The sequence below is a fragment of the Sinocyclocheilus anshuiensis genome, unplaced genomic scaffold (assembly GCF_001515605.1).
Source record: "Sinocyclocheilus anshuiensis isolate Anshui unplaced genomic scaffold, SAMN03320099.WGS_v1.1 scaffold1678, whole genome shotgun sequence".
Lineage (NCBI taxonomy): Eukaryota > Metazoa > Chordata > Actinopteri > Cypriniformes > Cyprinidae > Sinocyclocheilus > Sinocyclocheilus anshuiensis.
The window spans coordinates 36,317-50,023 of record NW_015542445.1 but is presented as its reverse complement, the minus strand read 5'-3'; the positions used below and the strand labels follow the sequence as shown (position 1 = coordinate 50,023).

Sequence of the window (13,707 nt, the reverse complement as noted above, 5' to 3'; positions counted from 1 at the left end):
TATATATATATAATTTTTTTTTTTTTTTTTTTTTTTGTACCAGGACGACCTTAGAAAATTCAAAATATTTCTTGTTTTGATGAATCCAGCCCCAGGTAAAACCTAAAAAAACAACAAAGTAAAACAAAACAAAACAAAACAAAACAAAACAAAACATACTTGACAACAGAAAATACTTAATAACTTTCAATTCTGAATTTATCAAGCATTGCATTTTAGAGCATTGGTACGAACGTCTTAGAATTTATCTTGCAAAATGTCTTAATGTCCAAGAAGTTTGTACAAATATTTCTAAACACAGTTCTTGAGAAATTCTTCAATTCTCAAATATTTTCTTGAGAACAATATTCATTTAATTAATTATTATATGTACTGTATGTACATTTAAGAAGTTCTTTCAAATGTTCCTATATGCAATTATTGAGAAATTCTTAAGTTCTCAAATATATATATATATATACATATATATATTTTTTTTCATTTCTGTTTTGTTTCTTTGTTTTAGCAGAAGTACAGGTACAAGCTTGGGCTATCTTAACTTCTGTCTTATTTGAATGAATCCAGCCCCTAGTGGTCCCTGTACATCAGCTAAAACAAAACAAAATGTTTTTTTAAATATTTGAGAAAACTTAATTTCTCAAGAATTTTGTTTACGGACATTTGTACAAACTTCAGAACTGATGTTTTACAAAAAAAATTCTTAAGTTCTCAAGAAGTTATAGTATGAGTTAAGTATATTAAGTATAGTAGAAGTTAAGTATATTTTGTATATCTTTGTTTTTTTTTTAACATTTACGTTTAAGAAATGTCAAACTCTACAAACTCTTGATAAATTCTTACGAAGGCTTTGTTGATTGATGTGATTGTATGGTGATTCTTGCCAAAGACTCAGTAATCAGCTCAATGAAAAACTCCTCTAATGCTGAATTATCCAGTGTTATAGCTGCGCATGGAAATATTTGACCGTTCAATACAGCGATCGGTCAGTCAGAATCAAGTATTCCAGTGAGACGAGCTACCTACTGAGTGCACTGAACAGTCTTCTGCATGCGTTTAATGCAGTGTCTCTGTCATCAGGCCAACCGCACATTTGACGCGCTGGCTAAAGTGGGCGAACTGGCAGAGGCCTGGCTGGAGAATGAAGATGTGCTCTGGGATTTCTTCAACAATAGCACACAGATCAACACACTGAGGGTGAGAGCTTTTTATTCACAGGATGAACTATAAAGAGTGCAAATGCGTCACGCAGAACAAGGGTTAACGGAGCCGACAAATCATGCAACTCTCTTGTGTCGTCTGTGTGAGCAACATGACTTAACATGACACGTTTTTCATCAAATTAATTAATTTATGAGACAGTAGGCAGCTGCCGATGCATATGAATGAATAAGATTATCCACCAATAAAGCCAGGACTAAACAGGACTTGCTTTTGTCCATCAGGAATAGATTGGATTGTAAAAAGTGGGTGTTGCAAACTAAATGGAGGCAGATTTGAAGGCAAGTTTGCAAGATGCTGTTGCAAAGGAAAGGGATGTTAATATGTTTGGTTAAAGATTACAAGGGTGCAAAAAAAAAAGTGCATTGATAAATCATTTATTATAAATAGGCAAGGCAAGTTTATTTATATTGCACATTTCATAAACAATGTTAATTCAAAATGCTTTGCATAAAGAGGATTTAAAATAATCATACAATAATCACAACAGATGCATAAGAAATTCAAATAATAACATGCATAAGAAATAAAAATAACAATACAAATTGATTTAAAATGAAAAAATGGTCTAAAAACGTATTAAATACCGCACTTGCAATGTATTAAATACTGCAACTTTTTTTGTTTAAAAAAATGATTTATTAAATAAATGTTGAGAGTGAATTGTGAACCAAGAATACACAGACGTTTCTCAAGTTATACTCTGAATTTCTAATGAAACCACTTAGTAACATGGATTACATTAATTACATCAAACACAAATTCACATGAATCAACATAAGTCAATAACACGAGGTAAAAGAGTACTTTTCCTTATCAGTCCCGTCAGGATTTCATGGGACTTTTTTCCTGACTTTGCAACCCAAAATGACTGAATTTGCTTCTCCTTTTCTCAAAAATTGCGGTCATATTTGCACACCGAAAAACAATTGGTGCAGGATTTAATTTGAGGCTATTTTCACTGTAGATTTCACAAATAATTGCAAAGAAGCTGCATGCCACGCGTTGAATTAAATGTGAAATTTTGAAGTTGAAAAACTCCAATATAATGTACTCCAATAATGAAAAATCTTTTTTTTACTGCATGCGGCAAAATTCTTGACTTGCATACAATGCCCAAAGAGCATGTTTGTTTTCAGAGGCCTGGATCCAGGAGAGAGAAGAGAGAGTGGCAGGATCTGTGATGGTAATCTAATGCTACTAGCTCACACAGATCTATCACTATTTTCTCCGGCGGTCCGCGGGGTAATTCTCTTGAGATCAGCGGCGCTGCCCTTGTCCCGCTGCAGCACGAGCGCACCCGCACACTGAATTTGATGTCCTGTGAAATAAAGCCCAGCGATCTGACTACAGATCTGACTAAAATACTCTCCGGTGACCTTGGATGCCCTCACCGTGTATTCTGGCCGTCTAATTGAGTGTTCACCCCGGTGAGCTTCATTTTCTGTGGAGTTATTGACGACAGAAGCGGCGTACTGTACTGTATGTAGTTATCTCAGCGCGGCTGATCCGGGCCCCATGAGAGCGCCATCTCTTCCCAGGATCATGCTCTGCATTGCATCTGAACTGCATGAGCTCCATCTGGAGCCTCTGACCCGAGCGGTACGCTATCAAGGTCTTCATTATTCAGGAGGTCTTTTTCTGTTTCAGCAAAGACACAGACTTTATCCATGTACGGTTCTGTCACCTTTAACCCATATGAAGTCTCTGTAGGGATGTTTTTTCCATATTTCCGTATTTTAAGCATGACCCACGTGAGAAAAAAAATTGCTACATTTTCGAATGCATTTATTTCTTGCATGCATAGCTTCTTCATATAAACTCCATATTTGCAAGTGTTGTTAGGGTTGCTTATAACATGCCAACCATCTTCTCAAACTTGTAATCAGAATAATTCATAAATCTGTTGTGAGCAAAAGAGAAGGTATAAAGTCTCGCCAAAATCAAAGCTCTAATATATGGTTTTTACTTTTGAAAGCAAAAATATTAAAACATTTGTAAACGTTAGTGTTAGTGTAAAAATTATTATTATTGAACATTTTTATTTTGATCATATAAATTAGAATTAAACAAATAATAAATGCATTACTATTGTACTGTAAAATAAACAAGTATTTAAAATAATAATATATAAAGTACTATAATAATAATAAACGTTTAATAATAAAATGAGAAAAAGAAATGCTTGTTTATTTTATGGTACAATAGTAATGTATTTGATTTGTTTAATTAAAAATATTGCATCGTATTTTCATTTAAATTCTATAGATTTAACTTCAATAAGTACATTAATATTGTACTGTAAAATAAAAGTGTTTTAATGATAATAACAATAACAGCAATAATAATAATTAGTATTAATACTGTACACTTAGGATGGGATAAATGCAGAGCACTAATTCCAAGTATGGGTCACCATACTTGGCCATATGTCACTTCACTTCACTTCTTCTTCACTTAATAGTAATACTACTACTACTACTACTAATAATAATAATAATAATAATAATACATGTAAAAATATTTATAAAAGTTAAATTGCTATCATTATTATTATTATTGTTGTTGTTGTTATTATTAATATTATTTTATTATTCAGACATATTGAATGGACGGGGCAGGTTTTCTTTTTTTTCTGCTTAGCTGATCACATGCCTGCTCTGTCGCTTTCTTTGAGCAGTTTCTGGACTGGTGATGATTCTCAAAGCGGGACGCTTGTAGTGATTAAAGTGGTCAGCTTGTGACTTCATTGTGAGGAATCTGGTAAAACCCACTTGCTGTATCTAAGCAGCTAAATAAACCAGCAGCAGAGAGTTTAACAATTACATCCTCTGCAGTGGGAAGAATGAATTTCACCCTCTGCACTGCCTTATTCGACACGGATGGGGGCATCTCCACGGGACGTGATTGCTGACAGCGTGGCTTCATCAAAGGTGTCTTCTTGCTCCATACGCTTGAGTTCAGCTTTCTCCTTGTGTAGCGGAGAGAGGGGTACTTCATGTGCTGCATGCACGGCATAGAGCTCAGTCTCTCTTTTAAGATGATTTTCACTGGATCAGTTTTCAACTTTCCACCCTGCTGAGATGCATGTTTTGATTCATCTTTTTAACTTGACCCATCTCTATAGCTCACTCAGTAGGCTTCTTTAAAGCACATCGAAGTGTTGTAGTACTCGAGATTAGACTCTGTCTCAAGTCCTTCTCTAGTCCTAGTCCAAGACCATGAACAATGGAGCATTTGGGTACGACATTGATGCTCAGATACATTTCAGATGCATACTATTAAAAATAAAGCTTCTTTATTGGCATGTGGTTCCATGAAGAGCTTTTAAAGGAATGATTGACCTGTGCCGTCAGAATGAGAGTCCAAACAGCTGATAAAAACATCAACTTGTGGATTATTGTGATGTTTTTATCAGCTGTTTGGACTCTCATTCTGATGGCACCCATTCACTGCAGAGCATCCATTGCTGAGCAAGTGACGCAATGCTACATTTCTCCAAATCTGATGAAGAAACAAACTCATCCTAATCTTGGATGGCCTGAGGATGTGCAAATTTTCATTTTTGGGTGAGCTATTCCTTTAACATCCATGGAACATTTACAATGCACAAATGGTTCTTTATCATGGAAAACGTTTAAGAATTTTTTTTTTTTTTTTTCTAAACACTAAGAAAGGTTCTTTTGGAACATTTATTTTTAAGCGTGAACGATCTTTCAGACCCGCTTCTGGTCTTAGTCTTGACTTGGACTCGACCCTCTTCAAGTCTTTGTCTTGACTCAGGCTCAACCTGCTCAGGTCTTGGCCTGGACTCTGGCTGGAATGAGCTGGTCTCGACCGTAGCACTGGTACATTCACAACCTCCTGCGCCGCTGAGTGAAGCCTCAGCTGGAGCTGTTCTTTCTTTGGTGCGAATGTCTCCTCAATTATCGCACATGCATCAGCTCCTGTCTCAAACTGAAAGTGCTGTCTGACCTATTTTCAACCGCGATACCCTCTTTTCCTTGCAAACCGCACCCAATACCTTGTCTTGTGATTTCTTTCGCTTTCAGTGCTGTCGGCTGTTTTATTGCAGGGAATCTTTCGGATTTGGATGGCTGGTTTCTTGCACATGAACTACTCTTCCCTGGGTTTGCATTGTTTCCCCCTCCGTCTCGTGGGAGTTGTGTTGATGCCTTGCAGGATGAGCTCACTTGGCATTTCACGAGTTTGCAAACGAGCATGCATTGCTTATTTCCTCCGAATGTGTCTCGGCTAATGTCACGCACTTATTTGAAAGTCGTTTGGCTTTTATTCTGACCTCTAAATGGTAGTGAATGTGAATAGTCACCAAGTTCAAAATTAGCATTTCGCAAAGCGAGGAAACATACACCTCTACTTTTCCCCCAGAGAGAAACATCCCGCTCGTGAATCTGAATATGTTTTGATAAGCTCCTCAACCTTGGCCAGTACAACATCCTTATCCTTGTCGTCATCAAAGCTAGCAGTGCAAGAGCATTCCCTCTCTCGCTCAGGGGCATCGCAACCAGGCGAAAAGGGGGACAGAGTGCATAGGGCAGCCTAGAGGCTTAGAGGGGACCACAACAATGTCCCTTGGGGGCCCCATAGCAAATTCTGTTGCCCAGAATCCCTAGTGAATCCACTGGTCTCGCTTCCTATAGAGCAGACAAGAACTAGCAGGTACAGCATCATCATATTTTCGTTTTGTCATGGTCTTGAAACCTGTAAAGTCAATGTTTCCATTCTGGCCACTCTGAAGGGTCTTCAAAGGTAAATCACACCTGTGGGTCAATCACCTTATACTTCCAAGACTTATAACAAATCTTTAACAAAAATAAAATGGCACCTCGTGCAACCACAGGTTGCCGACTACCAGTGTTAATTTTGTTGACGAAAACAAGACGATAACGAAATAAAAACGTGTTTTGAATGACAAAAACTATGATGGAAAAGTAAAAAAATGTCAGTATCTGGGAGTAAGAGAAGAGCAGACATGTGGATACATTTGAAATGCATGATGATGCAAAAGAGAACTCAATTCGGTCCGGTTTTCTGAGCGCGCACAGAAAAGCGCCTCTCACGCAGTACACAGGTACTGAATTTAGCTCTCGAATGTCAAATTGTCTGTTTTGATGAGTATTCACATAAACACACTCGGTTACGTCTCAAGTGACCGTAAACAGTTGGGAGAATATCGGATGTGTATCAGTATGATGCACCCGTGCATTCGGTTTTAAAGTGACAGTAGCCTAATGTAGTTACTGTTGTGTGTGTCAGTAATGTTAATCAAGCAACAAAAGAAAAAGAGAAAATCACTCACTGCTCTTGACTGAATGACTTTAGTAACCCTAACAAGGATTAATCTAAATGTATTTATACAAATAATTATGTCTGCTTGAAAGTATGGAATGCCACACCTGACAAAAAGATAAATAAATAAATATAGAAATAAAAATGTAAATAAATACATAAATGTGGAAATTTAAAAAATGGAAATAAAAAATAGAAATAAATAAAATAAAAAAAATAATAATTGTGGGAAAAATGCATAAATAAGGAAATAAAAGTATAAATACTTATTTATTTTTTATTTTTTTTTACTTTTTTATATATTTATTTGTATATTTTTACATTTATTTGTATATTTATTCATATGTATTTATTTCTAATTTTGTCAGGTTTGGCATTGCATTTGAAAGAATGAAGAATGTGGTAAATTGTTAAGATAAAACCTTAATAACAAACCTATATAATGAGTTTGAACATTTTAGAGAAATGCTTAACAAATGCATTACACTGTAACTAAACCCATTCGATTTTAGCCGACTGAATCTACTGTAGATTTAGTTGGCTAAAACAAAAACAATTCAGATGACTAAAATATGACTAAAACCAAATCGCATTTTAGTTAAAAGACTATGACTAAGACTAAATCAAAATTTGCTGTCAAAATGAACACTGCCGACTACAGCACCAGGCCATAACTTTCAACACCACAGATACTTAGTCTGATGAGGTACCAGCCAGAAATCCCAGCGGTTAATATGCAGTATTTCACCAGAAAGTGCTTTATTAGTGAGTTGACAGATACACAGGACTTATCTTCCATTGTGAATGTAGTTCAGTGTCCATTATTGTTCTGGATGAGTCACCTCGGCTGAGAATGAAAGAGTCTCTTACACACACACCCCTCACGAATGAAGCTCTTAAACCCTCCGTCTCGCTAACAGGTGTGTGTGTGTGTGTGTGTGTGTGTGTGTGTGTGTGTGTGTGCGTGAGAGAGAGTTTATTGCCCCTCTTCTGTGATAGGGTGCATGAAAGGAGAAGGTAATTATGGGTAAGTGCAGGATCATTTGCACCAGCAGCAGGGAAGGGATTAACCAGCGGCACACCTTCAGATGAACCCTCTATCGCTACATTACCCCCCCTTTCCCATTATCTCAGTGTCATTTTCAAATCAGCTTATTGAGAAGATGAGGGAGAGAAGATGAGTGCCGATGGAGGGATGGATTGGAAAGGATGTGAACTTTGTTTTGACTTTTTCATTACCCTTTGAGGGACCTTTAATGCCATGACACAACAAGTCAACGGTTGCACCATCGTAGAACATCTATCGGCCCAGTTTTTGAGCAAAATACTAACACCAAAGTGCTTAGTGGGTTGAGTCACATATGACAAGTACTGTATATACTGTTGCCTATGTAGGGAGCTCCAAATCACTCATGTATCCTGCATTTCAGTTACAGTGATTCCTAGGTTATGAAACCAAGCCATTGTCTCTCTCTCTCTCTGTTTTTTTTTTTATGATTTAAAGGGTTTGGTTGGCTGTCAGAGTCTATTGTCTCATGAATAAATTAAATTTTTATAGTCAGGTGTTTTGGCACAATAATTTATGTTTAATGGCTAAAATATTTTATGGTGGCCCCTATTAGCAGCTGTGCCCTAATGCGTTCATTCAATACCACTTAGTTGGAAAACATTTTAACGTTTTAACAAGCAGAGCTTTGCATTTTATTAGGAAATAGCCTAGGCTGCCATTGGTTTTGAATTAGTGATCTAAGAAGAGTGTTTTAATGTGACAATGGTCACACAAACACTGACTACGTTTACATGGACATCAGTAATCTAATTATTTACCTTATTCTGAATAAGCCAATATTATGATTAAGGTGTTTACATGAGTTGCTTTTAGAATATTCCTTTCATGTTCCCGTTTTACATGTTATAGTACATAGTTCGATTAATGGCACACGTCATTACGTCCCCACGTGAGGCCATCCGACGTCCCCTCCAGAATTTCACGTTTAAACATATAGTTCGTCTTCGTGATGATGGAGTGATGTACAGTTTTGGGTGTTTCAGTTTTTAATTTTATGGAAGCTTCAAGCGCAGTTAACTATTTGTACGTGCATACCAACGACGGCGGGTGTTGAAGCTCTTTATTTGCCGTCAAACGGTTGAGCACTGCCGTGTGTTTATCCTGCAAAATGCGGTGAAAAGTCCTACACGACGGTAATAATGTGATTAAGGTGTGTTCATGTCTATTCTGCACTTCAGTAATGCGACTAAAATAGGAATACTCCACATATCTCAAACAGAGATTTCTGATTACCTTAATCCGGCTAAAGATATGTGGAGTATTCCTATTTTAGTCGCATTACTGAAGTGCAGAATAGACATGCACACACCTTAATCACATTATTACCATCGTGTAGGACTTTTCACCGCATTTTGCGACAGGATAAACACACGGCAGTGCTCAACCGTTTGACGGCAAATAAAAGAGCTTCAACACCCACCGTCGTTGGTATGCACGTACAAATAGTTAACTGCGCTTCACGAACTATATGTTTAAACGTGAAATTCTGGAGGGGACGTCGGATGGCGTCACGTGGGACGTAATGACGTGTGCCATTAATCGAACTATGTACTATAACATGTAAAACGGGTACATGAAAGTAATATTCTATGTATTAATTTTAGTTCTTCAACTTCAACTTTATTTAAAATAGCTTTAAATTGTTATTTTCGATTTAGTAATTTTAGTAGTTCAGGTTAAATGAAAATTATAAAAGTTGCCTTTGCAACTAACTGAAAATAAGTTTTGTTTTTTTTTCCATCTACATTTTTCATCTTATATTTATATTTGGTTTTATTTCAATGACCAGATGTGATTTTTAAAATTGACATATTAAACACAGTTAAATGCAGGCAGGACAGGTTTATTTGATTTATGTGAATTTATGTGATTAATATTGTTAACAACAATATTAACAAGAGCAAGTGAAAAACACTGCCTGCTCTTCATTTAGTCTTGTGTAATTTGACTTGAAATGTCACTGGGATTGGTATCAGCTAATGAGGTGTTGGTTTTATGATAACCCTAGCTTTAGATGTTTGATGGTTTTTATGGAGTGTTTCTGCTGTGTGACCCTGTTAATGTGTTTTGTGTTCTCAGGCTCTTCTGAAGAACCCTGTGTTTGCAGCCATTCTGGACGAGCAGCTGGAGGACTCCGGTCTGTCCTCAGCACTCATCAGCGGCTTCCTGTTTAACGGCCCTGAGTCGGAGCGTCCGGCGGGGATGCCAGCCTTCGACTGGCGTAACGTCTTCAACGCCACCAGTAGTGCAGTGCAGCAGATAACTCAGATCCTCGCGGTGCGTCTTCAGCTTTCACTGCAGCTTCCTGCTGGGCTGTTCAGAGTGCATTTCTATTCACTTCCTGAATTTTAATTTGAACTGAGGTAGCAAACAGGATGCAGAATTTGTCATTTTAATTTAAGAAAGAAGAATGAATTGAAGTTTAAAGAAATTGCAAAAAGAGGTTTATTAAGTTCATCAAGACACACTTTGAACGTTGGCTTGAGAGAAATGTGTTTGTTTATAAAATGTATTCTTTGTTTGTTTATTTATTTATTTACTTACTTGCTTATTTCCTCAATTCAAAGATTACACAGGCCTTTCGATTTCCCAGAATTTACCGTAGAATGCAGATTATTTGCCTTTAAATTCCTGAATTTTAAGAATTATTTGAAAATTCTAAGAAATTCCCAAAAGTGTAGAATTCATTAGACATTTATTACAACTTTGAAAGATGACAGGATAATTTATTCATTAATTTAATTTAATTTAATTCAATTAAATTAAATTCAATTATATTATATTCTATTATATTCTATTATATTCTATTTTATTTAATTATTTAAAAAATGCAAAATAAAACTTTTTGAAATAAAATGATTATATTTATATTTAATTAAATTACCTTTATAAAATAAAATATTTATATGTTATCTTTTTTTCCAGTTTTAGTAATTTCAGTACTTATTCAACATATTATTTTTAACTAAGTTCAGCTAAGTTTAATTTATTGATATTTCAGTTTTAGTTTTAAAACTGAAATATCAACTTAAACTTACAAAACTTACTATATTTCATTTATTTTTTATGTAATATTTATACTTGGTTTTATTTCAGCTTTATTTCAAAGACAAAAGAGCGATTTTTAATAGATTTAGTTTTAGTTAATATTTACATCATTGACATGTTGACATACTGAAATTACCAGAAGAGTAATTTTCAACTAGAAGTGTATTAACTTCATCAAGACACATTTTAAATATTGGCTTGAAAAAGACTGATTGAATGACTGATTTATAGTTTGAACATTTAATGTGTTACATTTCCCAGAATTCCATTACCTTTATTCCTCTTCCGGTTCAAATTCAAATTCAACATCCTGTGAAACATGTTGCCAAGTTTAATTGAAAATCCACCTCATGTTTTGAAAAGCAGCCAGTTTTTTTAAATTCTGACTTTTGCCCAGCGCTGGTTTGTTCATGCATCAGATCTCATCTCTCCTTTGATGTTCTCCCAGCAATTATTTCCGTTTTCATTCAGAATCGCTGCTTTTCTCTCTCGTCTGATCTCTTTCACTGTAGATTTTCCTCTTTTATTCTCGTTTTTGTCTGAATGCAAGCGTGTTCAGGACGGCGTAGCCTAGGGGTGAACAACCAGAAGGTTAGAGGTTTTGAGGTTTTGAGGTTAGTGTTGATCCTTCATGGCGCTGAACCTCTAAAGGTGTAATGAGTGCACTTTCACATGATTCACGTCAGCATTCCCAATCCAATGGAGTGTCAAGCTGCATTGCTGCACACCAGTCAGACATTGAAAGGCAGAAAGTGCAGCCAGTGATCACAGTGATTAATCTGCATGATGTATCATTTTGTGATCAAAACTAATCAAAGAATCCAAACCCAGCAGAAGCTTGATGCGTTGAGTTGTACAACATGCCACTGAATCCTCGTTGTGACATTCAGAGATAAATGCTGTGTGCAGCACATGACACTTGTGTTCATAAAAGCCCTGAATAAGTCGTTCAATAAAAGCGTCCCATAAATGACTAAAGTTTTAAGTAGAGGTCAACCGATATTGTTTTTTGACAGCCGATGCCAACAGGGTAATCTGGGAAGTTTGTGTGCATTGGGAATCATATTTTTTTTTTTCAAATAAAGCCAAGGTAGCACTCATTTTGCATGCAGCACACAGTGGAAATTACATGAATTTGACAGTGGGCAAATGGATAAAGCGCAGTATGGTTTGAAATCAATATAAAAATAAAAAAGTCTAAATAAAAGTCCCACCTCGAACACATCGGCTAAACAGAAAAAACTTAACCTGAAGCCACCAACAATAATGTTGCTGAATTTAAATGTCTTAAAACTAGTGGTCGACCGATTTATCCCCAAGGCCGATATATCGTCCGATGTTTGGCATTTTTCAGCTATCACATCGGCCAATATATCGGCCTTGGGGATATATCTGCTGCAGAGCAATGCATTAAAATGTTAAAATATACTATCGACTCACTGCAAACCATGTGACTTTTCTTCTTAACTGAAGCTTGTATTCTTTTAAATATTACGGTGACCAAAAAGTCTAAAAAGACCCACATTTAAGAAATATATCAATAATATAAATTCAGGAGTAAAATCTGTTAACAATATCATAAACTGGTAACACTTTACAGAAAGGTTATTTAATAGCTTTTATTAATCTTATTGTAAAAAAAAGTGTATGTATATCATGCCAAACATATTCTATTGGATTTGAAATCTTTCGAATTCTCTAAGAAAATAGTTGTAATCTGTTTATACCCTTGAAAAGGTTAAGTTAATCCAAACGGAGGGTTTTTAAGAAAATTATTCAATATATTTATGAATATAAATATGACATATAATGTGTAAATATAATGGGCAAAAATATTTGTATAAATTTTCTCATTTAAAATTTAATAACCCTAATTTAATCTTTCGAATTCTCTAAGAAAATAGTTGTAATCTGTTTATACCCTTGAAAAGGTTAAGTTAATCCAAACGGAGGGTTTTTAAGAAAATGATTCAATATATGTATGAATATAAATATGACATATAATGTGTAAATATAATGGGCAAAAATATTTGTATTAATTTTCTCATTTAAAATTTAATAACCCTAATTTTAATTACTTTTTTTAATAAAAAATGAACGTAAAACCAAAAATAAAAATTATTGAATAAAAATTATTAAATAAACAAACACTCAAACAATTTTAATAACTCAAGTTTAAGCTGACATAACAGAAACAAACGCATATTAATAATTTATAAGTTCTACTTATACATGAAAGAAGTACTAAAATTGCTAAACCTAAAACAAATACAAATACAAATTAATTAAAGCTCTAAACTGAAATAAAACAAGTTGAAGTTGAAGCTGAAAACTGAAACAAATAAAAATGAATTAAATTAACGTATTGTGAACAAACATGACTTAACAAATGATAAATAGTATATTTAAAAAAAATAGAATTAGCCTATAATAAATATTAAAAAAAGATCAGTTCAGTGTTAGTTAATGTTTACCTAATGCATTACTTATTACTTACCTAATGCATAATTATGATACCTAATACATAATAGTAACAAATTCTTATTGTAAAGTTGTACCAATTCATTTAGCTCTTTATTTATTTATTTATTTATTCAGGTTGTTCCAGTGAAGACTAAGGACTGTTGTCAACTCTTTTAACATTTGAGCATGACATATTGATCTTGTTGGTTTGATGTGTGTGTGATTTTCTATGCTTTGTTTATGTTTTCTGGTTCTTTATGGTTCAGTTTGAGTGGATACTCATGTGTCCTCTATTCTTCCTCTCTTTCATTTACTCTGTTTCTTCTCCTTCGGCCTCTCGCGGTTCTCTGTTCTCTGCTTGTGTTCAGCGTTCACCACATGAACCTCGTTTTTCACTGTCAGATTCAGACGCACAGAGGTGCTGAAGTGTGTGTGCGTGTGTGTGTGTGTGTGTGTGTGTGTGTGTGTGTTGCAGTGTTTTGATCTGGATAAGTTTGAAGGCGTCAGCACTGAGGCTGTGCTGGTTGAGCAGTCTTTGAAGCTCCTGAATCAGGACCGCTTCTGGGCCGGTCTGGTCTTCACAGATCTGGACCCTGCTG

General features: G+C 35.3%; 1 protein-coding gene across 1 annotated transcript in view; it reads left to right on the top strand.

Annotated features, from left to right (window-relative positions):
- LOC107693596 (ATP-binding cassette sub-family A member 1) overlaps positions 1-13,707 on the top strand; it is a gene marked incomplete at its 3' end in the record, with an annotated part of 79,802 nt that overhangs the window by 35,109 nt on the left and 30,986 nt on the right. Inside the window, exons 10-12 of the mRNA XM_016493044.1 lie at positions 1,078-1,194; positions 9,677-9,874; positions 13,584-13,705. Coding sequence (XP_016348530.1) covers positions 1,078-1,194; positions 9,677-9,874; positions 13,584-13,705 — 437 coding nt within the window. The remainder of the gene's footprint in view (positions 1-1,077; positions 1,195-9,676; positions 9,875-13,583; positions 13,706-13,707) is intronic.